The sequence below is a fragment of the Phoca vitulina genome, unplaced genomic scaffold (assembly GCF_004348235.1).
Source record: "Phoca vitulina isolate PV1807 unplaced genomic scaffold, GSC_HSeal_1.0 scaffold8, whole genome shotgun sequence".
NCBI lineage: Eukaryota > Metazoa > Chordata > Mammalia > Carnivora > Phocidae > Phoca > Phoca vitulina.
Genome location: NW_022589711.1, coordinates 48883872 through 48908076, shown reverse-complemented (window position 1 = coordinate 48908076; position 24205 = coordinate 48883872). Strand labels below are relative to the sequence as shown.

The 24205-nt window shown below is 34.5% G+C and overlaps 1 protein-coding gene across 19 annotated transcripts in view; it reads left to right on the top strand.

Annotated features, from left to right (window-relative positions):
* Window positions 1-24205, top strand: part of DLG1 (discs large MAGUK scaffold protein 1) — a 254142-nt gene that overhangs the window by 86880 nt on the left and 143057 nt on the right. For all 19 annotated transcript variants that reach the window (XM_032406834.1, XM_032406833.1, XM_032406835.1 and 16 more), the window contains one exon: window positions 16633-16797. In XM_032406834.1, the coding sequence (XP_032262725.1) occupies window positions 16633-16797 (165 nt within the window). The remainder of the gene's footprint in view (window positions 1-16632; window positions 16798-24205) is intronic.

Genomic DNA, 24205 nt, shown 5'->3' with positions numbered 1-24205 from the left:
TTTTGTGGAATTAGTCCTTTGGATTAATGTTACAAATATTTTTTTCTCAGTTTTTTACTTTTTGAGAGCTGATCATAATTAAAAGTCATTTTTTTAAATGACTTTCATTTTATGTTATAGTTATATGGATCTCTAAACTCTGTAGTTATAAAAGATTTGGCTAGAAGAATGTTGGGTTTTTATGTTTGCATTTTAAAAATCTTTTCATACATTTGGAAATTTTTATGTAACAGCTACCCATTTCCTCCCTTACTATTCATTGAATAATCTATCTTTTATCCAATGATGATACTGGTTGGAAATGTTACCTTTATCAAATAGTACTAAAATTCTATTAATATAAAGTACTGATTTTCTTTTTTTCACTGAATTTTCTGTTCACCCATCAGGAGCACCATGTTTTAATTATCAAGGTTTTATAATAAGTTTAAAAATTTGTTGAAGATAATTCATACTTTTTACTCTTATTTGTAGCTTTTCTTTCTTTATGCTGATTAGTTTTCATGAATTTTAGTTACCTCTTCTATTCCTAAATAAATACATAAACATTTAAATAAATGAATAAATTTCTTGTTGGTCTTTTTGTTGGGATCATGTTAAAATATTTTAAAAGCTAGCATGGGAGATAGTATCTTGAAGTTGATTTCTTCCTGCCAAGAACATGGTATGTCTTCTTTTTCCATTTGGTAGTTGGACATTTGAATACCTCAAATGTATTTATTCCTGAACATTTTATCTTTTTTGTTTCTATTCCAAATAGTCTTTTATTTAATTCTATCATCTGATTGATTATATAAGTTTAAATTGGGAGTCAGCAAACTTTTCTGTCAGGGCCAGAAAGTAAATATTTTAGGCTTTATGAACCATCAGCTTCTCAGCACCACCATTGTATTGAGAAAGCAGCTCAAAAGCAGCTTCAAAACGACAATAATCAATACATATGTTACGAATGAGTATAGCTGTGTTCCAGTATAACGTTATTTACAAAAACAGGCAGCAAGTCAAATTTGACAGTAGGTCAGCATAGTTTATAGATCCCTGACTTAAATGAAAACTATTGATTTCTATACATTCATTTTCTGACTGGATAGCTGACTTGAATTTATAGTTTTTCTGTGTTTCTCTTGGGTTTTCTGGGTTTACCATTAGTTCATCTGCAAATTGTGATAATTTTATTTTCTTTATAATTTTTATAACTTTTTTTTTTTTTTTAAGATTTTACTTATTTATTTGACAGAGAGAGACACAGAGAGAGAGGGAACACAAGCAGGGGGAGTAGAAGAGGGAGAAGCAGGCTTCCCACGGAGCAGGGAGCCCAATGCAGGGCTCGATCCCAGGACCCTGGGATCATGACCTGAGCTGAAGGCAGATGCCCAATGACTGAGCCATCCAGGCGCCCCTAATTTTTATATCTCTTAATTTCTTTTCTTATAACTCCTAGACGATGTTAGCTGTAGTTATGATAGTCATATTTTTCCTTATTGCTGATTTTAATGTGAACAGCTTTAGTGTTTTTCCATTAATTAGAATGGTCACTTTTTGGTTGGATAAAAGGATATTAAATCAAGGATATACCTTATGTAATTAGGAGGTTTTTTTGTTTTGTTTGTTTTTTTGTTTTTTTTTGTGTGTTTTTTTAGTGGTGAGGGGCAGAGGGAGAGGGAGGGAGAGAATCTTAAGCAGGCTCCATGCCCCACATGGAGCTTGATCTCAAGAACCTGAGATCATGACTTGAGCCAAAATCAAGAGTTGGATGCTTAACCGACTGAGCCACCCAGGCGCCCCAGGAGTTCTTTATAAAATCAAGAATAAATACTGAGGGGTGCCTGGGTGGCTCAGTCGGTTAAGCATCTTCCTTCGGCTCAGGTCATGAACCTGGAATCAAGCCCCGCATCAGGCTCTCTACTCAGAGGGGAGCCTGCTTTTCCCTCTCCCTCTGCCTGCTGCTCCCTCTGCTTGTGCTCTCTCTCTCTCTCTGTCAAATAAATAAAATGTTTAAAAATAAATAAATACTGATTTTTTTAATGTCTTAGAAGAATTTATGGAAATTATTTGATTTTTTACATTGTAGATTATTTACTTATTTATTTCCCAAAGGCATACTGTGATAGGCACGATAATGTCCCCTCCCCCCCACAGATGTCTGTGTTTTAGTCCCTGGAATCTATAAATATGTTAGGGTTGCATAGCAAAAGGAAATTAAGGTCAAGTGGAAATAAGGTTGCTAATCACCTGATATTAAGATAGGGAGATTATCCTGGATTGTTCATATAGACCCAGTGTAATCACAAGGTTCCTTAAAAGTGGAAACAGGAATTGGAAAACAGAACCAAAGATATAAATGTGGTAGGACTTTGACTGACACTGTTTGCTATGAAGATGGAAGAATTAGGCTAGTAGCCAAGGACAGCTTCCAGAAACTGGAAAAGGCAAGATTTTTCCAAAAGAAGTGCTGCCATGCTGACACTTAGATATTAGTGAAACCCATTTTAGAGTTCTCAAGTCCAGAACTGAAAGAATAATAAATGTGTTTTGTTTTAAGCCACTAAATTTGTGGTAACGTGTAGCATCCATAGAAAAGCATACAGTTGGTTTTATTTCTGATTTTAGTGAGTGTATGGCTGATATTTTGCCATTAATTATGATGTGGTTTTTTATTTGATTTATGTAGGAAATTGTCCATCTATTCCTGGGTTTCACTCTTAAGAGGTGATAGTGGTTGTAAAACCATCAGTAATGGAAGTTTTTTGTTGGCTATTTCGCATTTGTTACTATAATTTTTTTCCTCTTGCCTTATTAGTGAGGTCAATTATATTAAATTATTGTTGATATTTAACTATTCTGACATTTTTGGAGTATGTTCTACTTGGTTTCTAATATTATTTTGATGTTCTTCCAAGTTCTGTTTGGTAATGTTTTATTTTGGAATTTTGCATTTACTTTTTTTTTTTTTTTTTTTAAGATTTAGTTATTTGAGAGAGAGAGAGAGAGAGAGAGAGTGGTGGGGAGGGGTTAGAGGAAGGAGAGAGAGAATCTCAAGAAGACTCCATGCTCAGTGTGGAGCCCTGAGATCATGACCTGAGCCAAAACCAAGAGTCAGAGGTTTAAGGGGCTGAGCCACCCAGGAGCCCTGCATTTACATTTCTAAGTGAGATTGGTTTCTAGATTTTTTTTGTCCTTTCTGAGGAATTATTTTTTGAAGATGTTCTTTTTTTTTTCATGGTTATTGTTTCAGGTTTTTATCTCATCTATGGCTAATTTTGAAGTGTGTATATTCTTATAAAATCATAAAACAGTGCAATTTTATTTTTATTGTATTTTATTGTTCCTTGTTCCTTCCCCCTGCCCCTTTCCAACCCAGGCTTTGTTTCTGGGGGAAGGTGAAGGCAATAAATACCAATATTGGTAAGGCAGACTGTTTCTCACATGCATGGCTTTATCATATAAAGACCAAACACATTATCGGTAAGCTTAATATCGTTTGGTGTGGGAAAATCTTTTATCTTGGCTTGTCACAATTCCTTTCTTAAAATGCTTTTTGAATTAGTAATTCTGTTCTTGGGCCTTAGCCTTTCAGCAATTACTGTCAGTGGTTCCAGGGATTTTAAATTTATTTCTATTCCAAGCAAGTGAATAGGTGAAAGAATTGTTTACTTAGAGATATTTATCAGTTCTTCTACAAGAAGTAGTCAGTTTTTGGCCATATTGTTTCCCTTGGTTATATAGATTGGTTTCTATTCATATTGGCTGAAAACTGAGAATCGTTTAACCACAGGCAATGGTTTAATTGTATCTAAAATTTTCATCCCAGTTCTCAGTTAATGCATGTAATAGTTAATTTTATTAATGAACTAATGAAATAGGAAAAACCATATTGTAGTTGCTATCCCAAACCAGCAGATGTTTTACCAATAACATAGTCAACCCCACTTTAAAGCAGTTTGTCTGGAGCTGGCGGTAAGATGGTCTTGAAACAGCTTTTGTCATGGACAAGAAAAATAAGCTCTAAATCAATCTGATATTAGTGGTTATATTTATATGATTCTTTTGTTCTATTTCTGCAGTTTCATATTAAAAACAGTGTATGCATTTTTGTATTGCATTTATCTCATTCAGGATTGGTAAGGAAGAGAATGATGTTAATGCAATGTGGAAATCACATTGGTTCATACCTAATTATTCCTAAATAAGCCATAGGAATAAGATTATAATTTTTAATTGGAAAGTAAAAGAGCTCTTGGCTCTTTGCTACCCTGAAAGCAAGGGATTCTTTGAACTGTATTTAAGAAAATTAAAGACAAATTACCTATACCAGGGCCTTTTACCTAGGGATTCCCAATCCCAGCATGATTCTTTGCAGTTGATGCATTTCATTGCTTTCTGTGCCTATCTTACAAGTAGCCCCACTGCTTTTGTGTCTTTGACCTGTACCAGTTTGGCACCCACCAGCCCTGTTTTAATTACTGTTGACCCTTGAATAACTTGGCGGTGGTTAGAGGCACAATACTCTGCACAGTTGAAAATTGTATAACTTGACTCCCCCAAAACTTGATTAATAGCCTACTGTTGACAGGAAGCCTTACTGATAACATAGAGTTGATTAACACATATTTTGTATGTTATATGCATTATATACTGTATTCTTAAAGTGGCTAGAGAAAACTAAATTATTAAGAAAATCAGAGAAAATACAGTACTGTCCTATCTTTGTCCAAAAAAAAAAAAAAAAAAGCTGTATATAAGGACCCACTTTCAAGGGTCAGCTGTATAGTGTTGCCAACATTTTTAGTCATTTGTGCTGTGGCTCTAGGCTGCCTGGGTGACAAAATTAAATGCCTGTTTCTTTGTCACTGAGGCCATTTATTTTGACCTTGAAGCTTAAAAGTATATTTTAACTCTTGAAAGTAATGATTTTTAGCTGTTAAAGATCCAAAAAGTGAAAGTAATGGAAGAAATACAGAACATTTCTGTGGTTTTAAATGAATGTATTTCATTGATTGTAAGAGATACTTCTAATTTTAACCTTTTTGAATTTTGAAGCATTTGCAATTGATGGACTTCACAATTTGTTGGGTTTTTCCTTTTTAAGGGGTACATATAATAAGTGGGGTACCGTATGATTGATGGTATGTACTGGATTGGGTGAAATACAGTATTAGCTAGTAGATCAATTTTAGAAATTAAAATATCCTGATTTTTCAGGAAACCCAGTCTTTCAAAGGTCATACTGTAATCTGTGGGTTTTAGAACTATGTTTTCCAAAAGTTCATAATATAGATTGTGACAATGTTTTCTAAATATTTTATGAAATGGAAGTTTAGATCTTGTTACAAATAGTAAACTTTGAAACTACAAAATAGTTTCCTTTAAAACAAAAAAATTTAAATAAGAAAAATATCCCATTTTTCTATAAGGTTGTTATAGAATTGATCATTTTAAAATTCAGGTTTTTGTTCTTTATAGGCATAATTTAATAGAGCAAAGTGGAAGTTATGACTAGAATTATGCCTATTGGATTTTACCTTTTATCCATTTGTAATAACTTGTCTCATTACATAAGAATGACTTATTTGGGGGTGCCTGGGTGGCTCATTCGGTTAAGCATCTGCCTTTGGCTCAGGTCATGATCTCAGGGTCCTAGGATCGAGCCCCATGTCAGGCTGTCCGCTCAGCAGGGAGTCTGCTTGTCCCTCTCCTCCTGCCCCTCCCCCGAACTCATGCTCTCTCTCTCTCCTCTCCCAAATAAATAAATAAATAAATATCTTTTAAAAAAAGAATGACTTCTTTGCATATTATATTTTAAAATTACAATTCTTATACACAGTATTCATACACATTTTCCCTTCCCCACCTTACAGCCTTCTGTCACTTTTATAGCATATCTAAAAGTGATCATTCTGGGTCTTTCTCTGACAGGTATAGCAGTTCTTGGCCCTTTCCCCCACCCAAGCCCCCAAACTTACTTAAACTAATTATCCCAAATCTCTTTAAGAAACTGATTAAAGCTCTGAGCATCTCTTCTGAAAAATGCTCGCACCCCTTTGCAATTTTGGGGGGCAATTTTAGGAAGTTATTTCTTTTTTTTTCTTTTTTTAAGATTTTATTTATTTACTTGAGAGAGAGAGAGAGCACAGAGGGAGAGTGAGAGGGAGAAGCAGCCTCCCCACTGAGCAGAGAGCCTGTTATGGGGCTTGATCCCAGAACTCTGAGATCGTGACCTGAGCCAAAGGCAGACGCTTAATCTACTGAGCCACCGAGGCATCCCTTTTCTTTTTTTTGCTTTTAGCAGATTGTTTAGAAATGCTAGAAAAATGTTATGTAAGAGTGATATTGCCTTGATCTTCAATTTATAGAAATGCTTCATCATTAAATATGATGATTACTGATAGCTACTTTAAGTGTTTCTTTTTCTCTATTAATAAGAGCTGCCCCCACCCCTGTCCTGTAGTTAGGAATGGGTTTAACTTTAACTTTGTGGCAGATACTTAGAGTGTTCTTTAAGCATCTACTAAGATGATTATATATATGTACTTTGTTCTTTGATCTGTTCATATGGTTTAAAAAAAAAAATGAATACATGAACCATTGTATTTAATTTGCTGTTCTGCCTTCCAAAACATCTTTGTCTTCATATTTGAAGTAAGATTGGTTTCTTGTTTTAAGGTTCTATAAACTGGTTGTCTAATGAATTTAGAAGCTTTCCATCATCCTCAGGGATGCAGAAATGAGCTATTCCTTGATAGAATTTAAATGTACTTATAGTACATTTATTATAATTCATTTTTTAATTCCTCACATCATATTTTATATTTATCATAGTTTTCATGAATGTGTTTTAACTCTTCCCATTTCCTAACTTCTTTCAATTTTTTCCTTCCTTCCTTCCTTCCAATTTCTTCTCTCTCCTAATGGTTTGTGGGTTCTCTTTCTATACAGGTCTTTACCATTGAATTTTAACAAATATTTAAATATTTATATCAACATATTTAGCCCCATATTTACAAACACCCACCGTACATACCCAGCACGTAAGTTTTTATTGAAATTTGGATATTGGGTTCCAAACTGGTGGTGATTTTGTGTTTGCATTCCTCAACATATGATAATCTTCATCTGTTTTAGAAATTAACATTAAAGCGCACCAGTGCACTTAATGTTGATGTCTTATTTATTGCTTTTCTTATAACGAGTATGTTGGGGGTACATGGAACAATGTGCTAGTAAAATGTGGTGCAAAAATATTTCTTTTTAATTTATTACAGGAACAACAAGTATTTATAGGTTGAGAGGTAGGCAAGGAGATATTTACAAACTAACAACTATGTTTATTCTGCTGATAGGCATTAATTTAAGAACCTTATACTAGTAAAATACTTAGTAAGTTTTTGGTCTTAATTTCAACCATTTTAAATTTTCTAAAAGCTTCGGGAATCTGCGTGGTGTCCATTATCAGAAAACTTACTGTTTCGGGCGCCTGGGTGGCTCAGTTGTTGAGCGTCTGCCTTTGGCTCAGGTCATGATCCCAGGGTCCTGGGATCGAGCCCCACATCGGGCTCCCTGCTCAGCGGGAAGCCTGCTTCTCCCTCTGCCACTCCCCCTGCTTGTGTTCCCTCTCTCGCTGTGTCTCTCTCTGTCAAATAAATAAATGAAATCTTAAAGAAACAAAAAAACAGAAAACTTACTGTTTCTTAAGAAACATTTCTAAAAAATATGTTACAGCAGTAAAGTAGTAACATATTTACATTCCAAATTAAAATAGCTTTCAAGTCACTGTAGTCAGTAAGTAGTAATGTTGCCAGTATTGTTAACCAAGATGAAGAGCAGTGGAAGGTTTGATACTGAAGATAGCAACCTTAAAAACATAAAAAAGAAGTTTCTAAATGGGTATTTAGAATGTTCTTAATACAGTCATTTTTAAATCTTCCTTCTCCATCCCTATCCTCTCATCCCCGTTTTGTAATTCTTTTCTAGTATAAGTGTTAGCTAATTTAGACATGGGCCATCCTTGTAGGAGGCTTAGTTTTATGCATTCTACTGTATTAGCAGACTGGTTTTATATGAAGTTTTCAATGTTAAAATTTTTTGGTAATTGGTTGAGATCAACCTTTAGATAATAAGAAATACAGATGAATATTACTATGCAGTGTAATGGTAGGCCTGGAAAGCTACTTGGAAATACTTTCTCAAGTAATAATTGTACCTCAGGGAATCCCTTTTTTGAATCATTAATAAAAAATGGAGTTCTCCTTTTGGTAACTATATTTTGTTGTATTAAGCTTTCTTAAAATTGCCAGGTATAAGGGGACTCAGAGATGAAAAGAGCCCTACTGGCTAGAGATAGACAATTTGAGCTTCCAAAAGGATATTTGCAGTGGATTTAAGCCAATCAGATATGTGTAATCAGTCCATCCATTTATGATGACATTTTAATAATAATTTTTAAATTAATATATTCACATACCATAACATTCATCCTTTTAAAGTGTATAGCTCTGTGCACTAATTCCAGAACATTTTCGTCACCCAGAGAGAAGCTCTGTACCCACCAGCAGTTGATTCCCATTTCTCCCTGCTCCCAGTCTTTGGAAATCAGTAATCTCCTTTCTGGTTCTTTGAATTTGCCTGTTCCGAACATTTCATATAAATGGAATTATACAGTATGTGGCTTTTTGTGTCTGGCTTCTTTCACTTAGCATAATATTTTCAAAGTTCCATGTTGTAGGTGTATAAATAACTTATTTATTATAGCTGAATAATACTCCATTGTATGGATATACCACATTTTATTTATCCATTTATAAATTGATAGACATTTGGGTTGTTTCCACTTTGGGGCTGTTATTAATAATAATACTATGAATATTTGTGTATAAGTTTTTGTGTGGATGCATCTTTTCAGTTCTCTTGGATATATATGTAGGAGTGAAATTACTCAAACGGTAACTCTTTTTACCTTTTGAGGAACTACCAAACTGTTTTCTAGAATGGCTTCACTATTTCCAGGATGGCTGCATTCCCCCCAGCACTGACAGTTCCCATTTTTCCACATCCTCACCAACATGTGTTGTTATTATCAGTCTTTTTGATAATGGCCATCCTGGTGGATGTGAAGTGATAGCTCATTGCGGTTTTGATTTGCATTTCTGTAATAACTAATGATGTTGAATATCTTTTCATGTGTTTATTGTCCATTTATATATCTTCTTTGGAAAAAATGTCTGTTTAAATTCTTTGCCCATTTTAAAATTCAGTTTTTAATTGTTGGGTTGTAAGAATTCATTATGTGTTCAGGAGACTTACCAGACATCTTATGTTTTCTAGATACTGTTATCAAATATATGATTTGCAAATACTCTCTCCCATTCTGAGGGTTATCTTTTCACTTTCTTGATATGCCCTTTGATGAACAGAAGTTTTTCATTTATATCGAGTCAAATTTATCTCCTTATGCTTTAGATGTTGTACCTAGGAGACCATTGCTGAATCCAAGATTATAAAGATGTATATTTATGTTTACTTCAAAGAGTTTTATGTTTTAGCTCTTATATCTAGATCTTGATCCATTTTGAATTAATTTTTATACATAGTGTTAGAAAGAGGTCTAATTTAATTACTTTGCATCCACTTGTCTCAACATCATTCATTGAAAAGACTGTTCTTTCCCCCATTAAATTCTCTTGGCACCCATGTTGAACATCACTTGACCATAAATGCAATGATATGTTTCTGGACTCTTAATTCTATTCCACTGATACATGTGTATCTTTACACCAGTATCACAATCTTGACTGATACAGCTTTGTAGGGGCACCTGGGTGGCTCAGTCGGTTAAGCGTCTGCCTTCAGCTCAGGTCATGATCCCAGAATCCAGGGATCAAGCCCCACATTAGGCTCCCTACTCAGCAGGGAGTCTGCTTCTCCCTCTGCCCCTCATCCCGCTCATGCGTTTGTGCTTGCTCTCTCTCAAATAAAAAATCTTAAAAAAAAATATATAACTTTAGGGGCACCTGGGTGGCTCAGTCATTAAGCATCTGCCTTCGGCTCAGGTCATGATCCCAGGGTCCTGGGATCGAGACCCGCATCAAGCTCCCTGCTCAGCGGGAAGCCTGCTTCTCCCTCTCCCACTCCCCCTGCTTGTGTTCACTCTCTTGCTGTGTCTCTCTCTGTCAAATAAATAAATAAAAATTTTAAAAAAAATACAACTTTGTAGAATGTTTTGAAATTGGGAAGTGTGGGTCCTCCACTTTGCTCTTCTGTTTAAAGGTGTGTTGACTATCCTGGGTCTTTTGTATCTCTATATGAATATTAGGATTAGCATGTCAATTGCTGAAAAAAAGCCAAATGCCAGATGCCAGAAGACATTTTGATCAGGATTGCATGATACCTAAAAACCTCCTAATTGCTTTAAGAGGATGATAGGGAACCAGTTTTTGTTTTTTTTTTTTTTATACATTTGAACTCTTCTTTTTTTTTTAAAAAAAAGATTTTATTTATTTATTTGACAGAGACATAGCAAGAGATGGATCACAAGCAGGGGGAGTGGGAGAAGGAGAAGCAGGCTTCCCGCTGAGCAGGGAGCCCGATGCGGGGCTCGATCCCAGGACCCTGGGATCATGACCTGAGCCGAAGGCAGACGCTTAACAACTGAGCCACCCAGGTGCCCCCCAGTTTTGTTTTTTTTTTTAATCTGTCTTGAAAACTGGGAAATAAAGGAACAAATTTAAGTATTTCTCCTGTTATTCATGTGTGAACCATATCAATAGGTAACCAGACAGTAGGTGAAGAGAAATAGCTCTCTCTATATATACCATTTAGTAAATGAAAATGAAATAGTAGAATTAGACTGTCACCATTTTGCAGCCCCCAGTAAATGAACTGATTTAGGCCATTGAGTATCAAGAGCTCCTAACATCACAAAAAGAGATAACCAGAGCTTATGTGCTTCTTGATAAAAGGACACAGTACTATCTATAGTCTTGCCAAAAGGATTAAACATGAGACTGGTCAAGCTATTGCATTCAGCTGCCACTTTGCAGAAAATACAAAAGCCAAAGGGCCACATTGAATGGTTCCATGAGTATAGAGTGATTTTTACTGGGAAACCCCAGGTCAAATGCCTTGAGTTTTTCAGTAATTACAAGGGGTAACATCTATTAAAAGATATTTAAAGAAAAGATCTTTTAGTTATTTCTTTCTTTCCTTTTCAGAATGAACCATTTTTTTTATTTTATTATGTTAATCACCATACATTACATCATTAGTTTTTGATGTAGTGTTCCATGATTCATTGTTTGCGTATAACACCCAGTGCTCCATTCAATACGTGCCCTCTTTAATACCCATCACCAGGCTAACCCATCCCCCCACCCCCCTCTTCTCTAGAACCCTCAGTTTGTTTCTCAGAGTCCATAGTCTCTCATGGTTTGTCTCCCCCTCCCGATTTGCCCCCCTTCATTTTTCCCTTCCTACTATCTTTTCTCTCTTCTTTTTTAAACATATAATGTATTATTTGTTTCAAAGGTACAGGTCTGTGATTCATCAGTCTTACACAATTCACAGCGTTCACCATAGCACCCACCCTCACCATAGCACCCACCCTCCCCTGAACCATTTTTTTTGTTTTAAATCCTTTTAGATTCCCTCAAATTACTTACGTACATTCATGGCTATGGAGAGAGATAAATACATAGACATATATATACATGAAGATACATATATATATTTACACACGTATTGCATATGCATTTACATATTATACATATACATAAGTGTACTATTGCTTTGCTTTAAAATGTTCAAACTGGGGCACCTGGATGGCTCAGTTAAGCAGCAGCCTTTGACTCAGGTCATGATCTCAAGGTCCTGGGATCTAGCTCCATGTTCCATGTCGGCTCCCTGCTTGGTGGGTAGTCTCCTTCTCCCTCTCCCTCTGCCCCTTCTCCCCCTGCTCGTGCTCCCTCTCTCTCAAATAAATAAAATCTAAAAAATAAAATGTTCCAACTGTTAGCTTCAAAATATGCTTTCCTCATTCAGCAATCTATATTTTCAGCTTTTCCTATTGAAGTAGATTTTTACCCATTTTAAGGTCTATATAACTTTTATAGAATGTACCATAATTTATTTAACCTTTTTTTTTTTTTTTTTTTTGGTGTATTGATAGGAAGCTTGTTTCCAATTTCTCTTCATTCCAGACTTTACTATAGTGAGTATCTTTCTGCATGTACTCTCTCCAAAGTACATATTAAGTTGTGGAGTACCTATAAAGTTTGAAAAGATGACTATGGGGAGAGCCTGCGGAGAAGGAAAGAAAAAAAAAAGATGATAATCAAGTTTTTTTCCTTATAATCGTATTGAGTATTAAAGCATAAGCGCACTTAGATTTTGCTTCTGCCCAATTGAGTATTTAAACTGTGTTAAATTTTGTGAGTATGTTTGTAACTTCAGCCTTCCTCAGGATAAAGTTAGAGAATTCTTTTCATTGGTTTTGAAAATAATTCGAAGTTAACATGCAAAAATATTTCTTATATCATGCTAAATGAACTAGCTAATATTGATATGAGCCTGATTGTTTTCCAGGTAATTGCCATTTCGCAGAAGGCTGGTTGTGTAATAACTTTCAGCACTCAAATTCACAGTTAAAGGGATTTTTTATATATTTTACCAAGTACATGTTTGTCTATATACAACAAATATTTTTGCTCCTTACTGTTGCTATATCTAAGATTAGTTTCTAGAAGTGGAATTATTGGATCAAGTAGTAGAAACATTTTCAGGACATTTGAAACATTCCAATCTGCCCACCAGAAAAAGACCCCTACCAAGAATGTGATGATTTATGCCCATTTCTCTGAATGCTAACACTGTAATTTTTACTTACTAGGGAAGTTGAGCATGTTTTTCCTAGAAGTTTACTGATCCGTTTGTATGCTTTTTGTGAATATCCCATTATTATGTTTGCTATGGTTTTTTTAATGATTTATAGGAGCTGCTAACAGTGGCTAATAATTTTTTATTTGTTATAAAATTTGTTTCTATCGTGGCTTGTTTGTGTCTTTTTCTTTATGAGTATGTTTCTTGGGGGAGGGTAGAGAATATTTTAGTTTGTTTTGGTTTTGTGTGTATGTATACACATTCTCAGCCTGAGTTGAAAAACATGTACTTTTATTTTCTCCCAGTTCCTTATAATTATGATTTCCTTTACTTTTGTGTATAGGGTAAGGTAGATTTAGTTTTCTTAAAATTATGTTCCTTTAAAAATAGATTGCATAGAATTATATGTGTGTGAGAGTGAGAGAAAGAGACAAGGTTCTCTTGTAGATAAAAAGAAGAATACTGTTCTCTAATAGACTAATTTTCAGTTAGGGTTTGAAAAGACTTTTTTCATTTTTATACCAGTTAACTGAATAAGAAAACCAAACTAATTTATCCAAACAACTTTGGCTTTTCATTTTGACTTCCCTTAAACAACTGTGTATTTAGAGATACAGCATTCAGATGACATTTGGTAAGAAATGAGCAAATCAGTATTCAGATTTCTTTTTCACCAAGCTCTGAATTATTTCTTAAACTTCTTTTTTCTTTTTTTTTGTGATAAAGTACACATAACAAAAAGTTTACCATTTTTAAGTTTATAGTTCAGTGGTATTCATATACATTCACATGGTTGTGCAAACATTAGCACCATCCATCCCCATAACTCTATTCATCACATAAAAGTGAAACTCTATGTCTGTTAAATAATATGTCACAATTATCCCCTCCCCCCAGCCCCTGGCAACAACCATTATAACTTTAGGTCTTTATGATTTTGACTACAGTTGGGTCTTGAACAACATGGTTTTGAACTGTGCAGGTGCACTGATCTGCAGATTTTTTTCAATAAATACATTGGAAAATCTTTTAGAGATTTGCAACAGTTTAAAAAAACTCTTAGATGAACTGCATAGCCTAGAAATATTAAAAACATTAAGAAAGAAGTATTTATGAATATAAAATATATGTAGATACTAGTCTGTTTTTTTATGATTATAAAAGTATAATTATATATCATAATTATCCTTTATGATTTTCTCAGCTTTTTTCTAGCTTTATTGTAAGAAATGGTATATAATGCATATAACATACAAAATATGTGTTAAGTGTCTATGTTATTGGTAAGGCTTCCCAGTCAATAGTAGGCTATTAGTAGTTAAGCTTTTGGGGAGTCAAGGTTATACACAGATTTTTGATAGGGGTTGGTGTTCCTGACGCCTTGTTGTTCCAAGGATCAGCTGTACTCTTAAGTACCTCATATAAGTGGAATTACACAGTATTTGTCTTTTTGTGACTGGCTTATTTCACTTAGCATAATGTTCACAAGGTTCATCCACATGTAACATATTGCACAATTTTTTAATCTTAAAACAAAATATTCCATTGTATATTTATACCACATTTTGCTTATTCATTCTCCATTGATGGACACTTGGGTTTCTTCCATGTTTTAGCTATTGTGTGCTATATGAACATGGGTGTACAAATATCTCTTCAGGACCCTGCTTCCAATTCTTTTGGGTATATACCCAGAAGTGGAATTGCTGGATTCATATGGTAATTCTATTTTTACTTTTTTGAGGAACCACCATACTACTTTCCACAGTGGCTGTACCATTTTATATTCCCAACAATGCATGAGTGTTCCAGTTTCTCTTGGAACTTGTTTTATGTTTTGTTTTGTTTTGTTTTGTTTTTGATAGGAATCATCCTAATTCGCGTGAGGTGGTATCTCATAGTTTTGACTTGCATTTCTGTAACAATTAGTGATGTTGAGCATCTTTTCATGTGCTTAGTGACCATTCATTTGTCTTTGGAGGAATCTCTATGCAAGTTCTTTGCCCATGTTTGAATTGTTTGGGTTTTTTGCTGACTTTTAGTTAGGAGTTTTCTATGTATTTTGGATATTAATCCTTTATTAGGCATATGATATGCAAAACTTTCTCAATCTGTGGGTTTCCTTTTACTCTGTGGATAGGGTCTTTTGATGCACAAAATTTTAAAATTTTTATAAAATCCAGTTTGTCTATTTTTTTCTTTTGTTACCTGTGCCTTTGGTGTCATATCCAAGAAATCATGGCCAAATGCAATGTTATGAAGCTTTTGTGTGCTGTGTTTTAAGAGTTTTATCGTTTTAGTCTTACATTTAGCTCCTTGATGCATTTTGAATTTTACCCATGGTAAAAATTAGGTAAGGATTCAACTTCATTCTTTTGCATGTAGATATCTACTTTTCCCAGCACCACTTGTTGAAAAGATTGTCTTTTTCCTGTTGAATAGTCTTAGCACTGTTGTTGAAAATAATTTGACCATTTATGTGAAGGTTTACTTCTGGACTTTTATTCTATTGCATTGGTCTGTACGTTTGTCTTTATGCCAATACCAAACTGGTTTGAATACTTTGGCTTTGTAGTAAGTTTTGAAATGAGAAAGTGTGAGTCTTCTAGTTTTGTTCTTTTTCATGATTATTTTGGCAATTCAGATTTCTCGAGATTCCACATGAATTTTAGGATGGGTTTTTCTCTTTCTGCAAGAAATGTCATTGGGATTTTGACAGGGATTATAAATTGCTTTGGTTGATATTGACATCTTCACGATATTGAGTCTTCCAATCCATAAACACATTTTTTTCTGTCATCTTTAATTTTTCAGCAGTGTTTTATAGTTTTCATTGTACAAGTATTTCACCTTGTTTATCCCCAAGTATTTTATTCTTTTTGATGCTGTTGCAAATGGAACTGTTTTTGTAATTTTCTTTTTAGATTGTTTGTGTATAGAAATGCAACTGATTTTTGTGTGTTGACTTTGTATCCAGCTACTTCGCTGAATTCATTAGTTCTAACAGCTTTTTTGCTGAGTCTTTAAGGTTTTCTACATACAACATTATATCATCTGTAAACAGAGATCATTTTGCTCCTTCCTTTCCAATTTGAGTGTTTTTCATTTCTTTTTCTTGCCTAATTGCTCTGGGTGCAACTTCAGTACTATGATGAATAGAAGTGGTGAAGTTGACCTAAATTAATCACAATTTACCCTCCCAACTTTCCCCCCTGCAGGTTGCAAGCCTTCAACTGACTCCAGAGTTCCAAAATAGTTACATCAGACAGATTCTGCCTCTGTAATTGTCTAAATGGAAAGACAAATTCTTTGTGCTTCCTACTCAGCCATCTTCCCATAATCTGAATTAGTTTTAATAATCAAATATTTTATTAAAAATTGGCATGACTTTAAAATGGAGGCCTAGGGGCTCCTAGGTGGCTCAGTCATTAGGCGTCTGCCTTCGGCTCACGTCATGATCCCAGGGTCCTGGGATCAAGCCCCGCATCAGGCTTCTTGCTCCGCAGGAAGCCTGCTTCTCCCTCTCCCACTCTCCCTGCTTGTGTTCCCTCTCTTGCTATGTCTCTCTGTCAAATAAATAAAATCTTTAAAAAAATAAAAAAAATGGAGGCTTATTCTCTCAGACTTTATGCATTAAACTATACAATACACTTTCCATATAGTTAAATATTATTGAGTATTTGGCTAGTTATGAAACCATGATTTAAATTGAACGCACTTTGCTTTTCAGGACTTTATCAAATATAATAATTTTCTTTACAGAAATACCGGTATCAGGATGAAGACACACCTCCTCAAGAGCACATATCCCCACAAATCACTAATGAGGTGGTAGGTCCGGAATTAGTTCATGTCTCAGAGAAGAACCTGTCAGAAATTGAGAATGTCCATGGATTTGTTTCCCATTCTCATATTTCACCAATAAAGGTAGGATGATAACTTTATTTTGTTGCTATGATTTATGTATTACTTTTGTTACTAGTGTAGCTCATGCTCAGAACTCTTCTTTCATGTAGAATTTTCACCCCTTGATTGTTTATGGTTTTTTAGTTATAGGGAATTTCATAATATTTATTAGCATTCTAAAAACATTTTTAAGGATATATTTTATAAATGAATTTTATTCAGTGATACTATCTTTAAGCCTAAAAATTCCCACAAAGGAAATAACTATTATATTTCAAATACTACACATTGAAATATTTTTAAAATGTGTTTTAAATATTAGTAGGTACAGAAAAAGAGCATTAATACTAACATTAACTCCCCTCAGAAATAACCACAATCCTGGTTTCTTATAAAGCTCTAGCACACATTTAGATCTCCAATCAATATATTGTTTATCTTGCTGATCTTAAATTTTATATAAATGAATTATACTGCATATAATCTCAGCTTTACATTTTTGCACAACATTATATTCCTGAGATTGTTTTCACTGCTCTGGAGTTTTTTCTTTTATGAATACACTATAATTTATCTTACTTTTGTTGGATATTGAGTTATTTTCAGAATATTACTAATATAAAAAGTGCTGTGTAAAACATAGGTTATGTATACATATCTTTGTGGATAACACCAGATTATTTTCCAAGTGGTTAAATAATTTACATTTTCGGCAGCAGTGTACAAGAGTTTTAACTGATCCATATTCTCATCAATACCTGATATTCTTGTTTTTGCCATTGTTTGGGGCTTTAAATAGTATCTCATTGTGATTTTAATGTGCATTTCCTTGTTTGATAATGTGGTTGAATATATTTATTGGTCATTCAAGTTTTCTATTCTGTGATACAACCTCTCAAGATTTTTGTTCGTTTTTGTCTTTGGTGTCCTTTTTACTGATCTGTACAAGTCCTTTTTTTTTTTTTTTTTTAAATATTTATTTATTTAGAGAGAGCAAGCGAGCGAGTGGAGGGAGGGGCAGAGGGAGAGAGAAAGAGAATTCTCAAGCAAACTGCGCTCTGAGTGTGGAGCCCAACGTGGGGCTTGATCCCAGGGCTCTGAGATCATGACCTGAGCCGAAATGAAGGGTCGGTCGCTTAACCGACTGAGCCACCCAAGTGCCCCTACAAGTTCTTTATATATTCTGGATACTAATCCTTTGTTGGTTGTATGTATTATGAATAAGGATAATTTTTCCTAGTAAAACTTAACCTGTGTTTTATAATTTTCTTTGAGGGATGATTTAGTATTTCTAGTTAAAAATTTTAATGGTTATACCATTTAGATTTTCTATTAATAGTTTTGCTAGGTTATTTTTTCTAGGAATTTGTCCATTTCATATTTATTTCAAAATATTATTATTAATATCCTGGGGGTTTTGTCTATAATAGCATATTTAGGTATGGCCCCCTTTTTATTCCTAATAATGTTTATTTGTGCCTTGTTTTTTGTTTTTCCCCTTGACTGTTCTTGCCAAAAGATGGTCTTTTCAAAGATCCATCTCTTTTTAAAGTATCTTCCTGTGTCCCTCCCCCATGTGCTGCCATCCCCCTCCCCCCGTTTTCACACACACATTTACCTACATAATAGATGTGTTCATGTAAATCTGTAAATGTGTGGATAACCTACATATAAACTAAGGTCGTGTTTGGTAGAAGCAAGCTGACCTTCCCTTGGAAGATTAAATGAGAGATATAGAGAGGAAAAAACTGGTGGCTATTAGTGACAGAGACAGTTCTCTCTTTTCCCCCTTTTCCTCTTACCATTATTATTCTCTTCTGCTTTCTTTGAGTTTATTCTGTTTGGGTTTGGGTTTTTTTTTGTTTTTTGTTTTTTCTAGTTTCTTTAGTTGCGTATTGTAATAATGTCAGCCTTTTCTAATAGTATTTGAGTTTGTAAACTTTCCTTTAAATATCACTTTACTTGTATCTGCAAGTTTTAGCATGTAATGTTTTTTTATCATTCTAACATTTTTTTTAATTTCCCTTGTGATTTTATTTGCCCTATGAGTATGTTTCTCAATTTTTAAACATAGTGATACAGGCAGTCTGGGTCTGAGAACCCAGAAGTGGGGGTCCTTCAGGACCAGCCAAGAGAGTGCTTGGCTTCGTGCAGGATAGAAATCAACACAATCGAACACGTGAAAGCAGAGTTTACTGAATAGCATAAGTGACAGGTAGAGAGTAGCAGGTGGAGTGTCTGGAAGACTCAGGAAGGAAAGGAGAATGAGTCTCTTTTTCACTTGGGGCTCAGGTTTTATATTGGGAAAGGGGTCCAGGATAAGTGTTCCTTCAGGAATCCAGGGTAGGGTCTAATCAGAGGCGAATAACAGGTGAACAATAGGTGTTCTTTTATAAATCATTGAAGGTAGAAAGTATTGATGCCAGAGTCAGACGCGGTTTTTTGAAAGCTAACGTCCCAGAACATGTTTAGGATCTGACTCTTCTTAGATGTTATCAGGTGTTTGAGGGCAGGGCCTGCGACAAACCTCAGAGAATGATTAACTTTCTTGCTTCCCCTTCTTGGAGTGGGAACACAGCTTCTTTGGTTTTTTACTCAGATGCAAAATACAGAACATGAGTAAATGGGGCCTAGCAGAAAAACAGCAGAAATAGAGCCTTTCTAAAATGCAGTTCCTTCAGCTTCTCTATCTCAATAGGAGACATTTATTCCTTTCATATCTTACTTTAGGTTATATTTTCTCATGCCTTATCTCCATCTTACTTACTTGGAAGTTATTTGTTTCTCTTCCTTTAGTGATTATCCTAGAAATTTTAATATACATTTTTAACTTACAAAAATCTGAAGTCAATAAATACCTTCTAGCTTCATTCTGAATAACGTAGAACTTTAGAACACTTGAATTCTAAGCACTCTCTCCTGCTTTATATGCTGTTCTTGTTTATGCCTGTTTTCTCTTGACTGAATTAATATAAACTATTACTTTAGTCATGAAACTCTCCCAGGTAAATATAATTCTTTGTTTCTGATGTTTTGACTTTCTGGTCATTCTGATGGTTACAAACTATGCAAAGTCATTTTGCACACACTCAACTCCTCTTTTGGTAGGGTGTTTTGGTAGTTACTTCCATGTGTATGCAGATTCTGACAGGGGCATGCGCAGTGAGAGTCCCACCCCCTTTTTAAAAGTTGAATATAAATAAACTGATGAATATTTTAGCAAATTGACAAAAAAGCGAGAGTCTTATTAATTTCATTTCAGGAGAAGGTTGATAGTTGCTGGCCCTTGGATTCAGTGCTCATGGTCAAACTAGATTATTTGTTCACTTACTTGTGTACTTAGTGTTTGTTTTCCTGCTAGAAAGTAAGCTTTACAAAGACAAGCATATTTGTTAAATCACAATGAAGAAGGTTGTGGTGAAGATTAAAGAGTACATGTAAAGCCCTCAGAGTTGACCATGGGCATTGCTTAACTCAGTATAAGATTGAATGCACCTATAGCCAATATGAGTATCTGGCACATGTGAACTTTTGCATTGACTGTTGTCAAGTGTAAATTTTTGAAAACTTTTGAATAAAGTTGATTATAAGATTTTGGGGAAAAAAATCATCTGCCAGAATATTAATTTTATCAAATAATATATACATTTAACAAACATTTATTAAACATCTATGCTAGTAACTTTGTTAGATTTCAGTGATTAATATTTTTTTTATGAAGAGATATAACACAGTATGTAACATGAGAAAATAAAGAGAAAAATTTGGGGAGTATTCTGAAAAAAGAAAATTGATATTTGGACAAGGTGTTGGAAGATGTGGACAGGATGCCAGTTCAGAGGAGGAGGCTGTTACTGGGGAAAATAAGTACAGTAGCAGGGTGATAATCAGAGGAAACTGTAAAAATGCAGGAAAATTCATGATACTGTAGCTTTGGAAACTTGTTAGCAAATGAGGGCCTCAATCCTGAGCTGATGAGTGGCCCTATGAAGGGTTTGCCACCATGAAATGGGCTATGAAATAATCTGTCAGGTTCTTGCGGTACTGGTGCTGATTCTCATTACTGAAATAATGAATGAAATAAGATAGTGATTGAAAGTTACTTTATTCGGGCCTTATTTAGCCTAAACATAATTATGATTTAAGACTCTGAAAGGAAGGGGCGCCTGGGTGGTTCAGTTGTTAAGCGTCTGCCTTCGGCTCAGGTCATGATCCCAGGGTCCTGGGATCGAGCCCCACATCCAGCTCCCTGCTCTGCGGGAAGCCTGCTTCTCCCTCTCCCCCTCCCCCTGCTTGTGTTCCCTCTCTCACTGTGTCTCTCTCTGCCAAATAAATAAATAAAATCTTAAAAAAAAAAAAAAAAGACTCTGAAAGGGAAACTTTCTTGCCAGTGCTGGGCAGTTTCAAGGAAGAAATTGACAACATAATGGTGAAGAATTCTACTGTGGAAGAAAAGGACGCAGTGGGTAAATTTTTGTGGTATAAGAAATCTTTAAAGAAAGTTTAGATTTTAAACAGTTATGAATATAATAGTATATCATAATAAGAACTGTGTCAAGATTCCTAAAACTGAAAATGAGCTAGGAATTAGGAAAAATGGTCAGAAGAGTAAATTGAACAAATAAAACTCCAGCCTATTTCAAAATAGATTTAAATCAGGACGAATTGACAAGGAGGACATTAGGTGCACTGCTTAGTAGGGGATGTTGTGTTGATCATTGAGGAAATTAAAGAATTCATATTTGGCTTTCGTTTTCAATGACAGGGAAAATATGTTCAAACCAATATGTGCAAAGTAAACATAGTTAAGCAGGACTTGAAATTGAAGATAGAAGAGTGGTGAACAGATAATTATTTTAAATAAGTATATCACCTAGCCTGGATACATTTCCTCCAGTAGTACTGAGAATACTATCAAATGAGATCACCAGCAGTAGTTGGTAATTTTTCAAATATTGTGAGAAATGGGGTAGCAGAAAAATAGACATAAGCAAATATATGCCTATTGAATAAAATCTTTCCCATTTTGAGTATATAATGGGTACTTTTTGATATCAATTTTGTTTTCACATCTCTGAAATATATTAAAATGTTGAATTTTATCTTTTTTGGATGGTCCTGGTGTATGAAGGTAATCTTATAGTCTGCATACAATTTGACCACAAGATGGTGCTCTTACAGAAGGGATTTGTGTATATATGAGCAGAGTTTCTCTAAGCAAATAACCAATCTGTGTCATCAGTCATCTGAGCTTAGTCTCGTCCTAGGAGAAAACTCCTAGAAGAAAACATAGAGTAATCTCCTTGACATAGGTCTTGGTGATGATTTTTGGAATCTGACACCAAAAGCAAAAGGAGCAAAAATCAAACTAATGGGACTACATCAAACTAAAAAGCTTCTGCACAGCCAAGGAAGCTATGCCACCAAGATGAAAAGGCATACTACTGAATGGGAGAAAATAATGACAAATCACATATCTGATAAGGGGCTAATATCCAAAATATATAAAGAACTGATTCAACTCAGTAGCAAAAAAACCAAACAACTGATTTAAAACTGTCAGAAGATCTGAGTAGACATTTTTCCAAAGAAGACATACAGATGGCCAACAAGATATATGAAAACATAGATGCTCAGCATCATTAATCATCAGGGAAATGCAAATCAAAACCACAAGATACTACCTCACACCTGTTAGAATGACTCTTAACAAAAAGATGGGGAATAATAAGTGTTGCCAAGGATGTGCAATAAAGGAAACCCTCATGTACTGTTGGTGGGAATGTAAATTGGTAAAACTGTTGTGGTAAACAGTATGGGAGGTTCCTCAGAAAATTAAAAATAAAGCTACCATATGACCCAGCAAATCTACTTCTCTGTATTTATTTGAAGAAAATGAAAACACTAATTCAAAAAGATATATATGCACCCCCATGTTCATTGCAGCATTATTTACAGTAGCCAAGATATGGAAACAACTAAGAATCCATCAACAGAAGAATGAATGAAGAAAATAGGGTACATGTGGTAAAAGAATGAAATTTTGCCATTTGAAACAACATGGATGGACCTTGAGGGCATTGTGCTAAGTGAAATAAGTCAGAGAAAGACAAATACCAGTGATCTCTTTTATAACATGGACAAAAGATTGGTGGTTATAAGAGGCAGGGGAGTGGGAAAAGCGGGTGAACTGCGTGTCTTTTGTTTTGTTTAAATAAATGGAGTAGAAAAAAATTTTTCAAGTCTTATCTTAGTACAGTTGCACGTTTTGAAATTTAATAGGCCAGATCATAAAGATAAAAGTGTAAGGAAAATGCATGTTATGTTGCATTTATAGTATAGTAGCTTTGTAGTTACTTAGTAATTTTTTTTAGTATTTTAGAATTTTAATATTGTTTTTCCTCTCAACCTTCTAAGCTTTTCACTGAGATTATTTAATCCTTGCCTTTGTATCTATACCTGAAGACTTATGGGTTTATTTTTGAGTTTGGAATGATAAATAATTGAGGGCCTACCTATTCTATATATATTTTCAAATGGTCCTTTCATTTAATGTTACAAAATAAATTTCTCACAGTTATAAATTCTTCATAATCATATTTTTGGTTACCTAATAATCCACTAAATGGATGTACTCAGTTTACCTAAGCTTTATGGTTTAGAGTTCTATTACAGAGAGTATTATCATTTTGTGAAAAAAGTAAACTGTACAGAAAAAAATATTTAAATCATATTAAAATGTTAATAGTTATTTGGTGATTTTGACATTGTGTATGTTTTTTAATTCTTTATTTTAAATAGACTTTCCAGGTTCCATAATAAGCTTAAATTTTGTTTTAATGGAATAGAGTTTATTTTTTGGCTCTGCTATATAAGTAGGGCTATTTTAAAGCAGAAATCAGTGAGGAATTGGTCACCTTTCATCTCCCAATCAAATCATATGAAACCATTTGTGATTTAAATACACATACGGTTTTGTATGCATGCATTGACTACTGGGCAATGGATGAGATGATCCTTGGATTTTTGTAGGACAGGTAATGGGTTCTTTTCATAAAGAAGCCTTTCTCAAAACTCAGAGTTGCTTTCTTAATGTCATTGGATTTGATTAGAAAATCTGTGCATTGAAAAGCACTTTTCCCAGTACTTAGAGGATATATGGGATGGAGTGACCTATCAGCTTTAGATTGTTTTTGAGCTCTTTGGCTCCCTAGGATAAGAAATCTATGTACACAAATGGCTTAGTATTCATTGTGTTATTATTGTTTGCAATGTAAGTAGGAAATTTGCATTCAGCATTTGTGTACAGTATCCTCATCCATACCAATCCAGAATAACAGAACCTATATTAGTTCTAGGGTCCCCCCATCTTGGTTTTTCATCAGACATGGATCATCAAGGTACATCTTTTGGTTCCAAACCAATTACT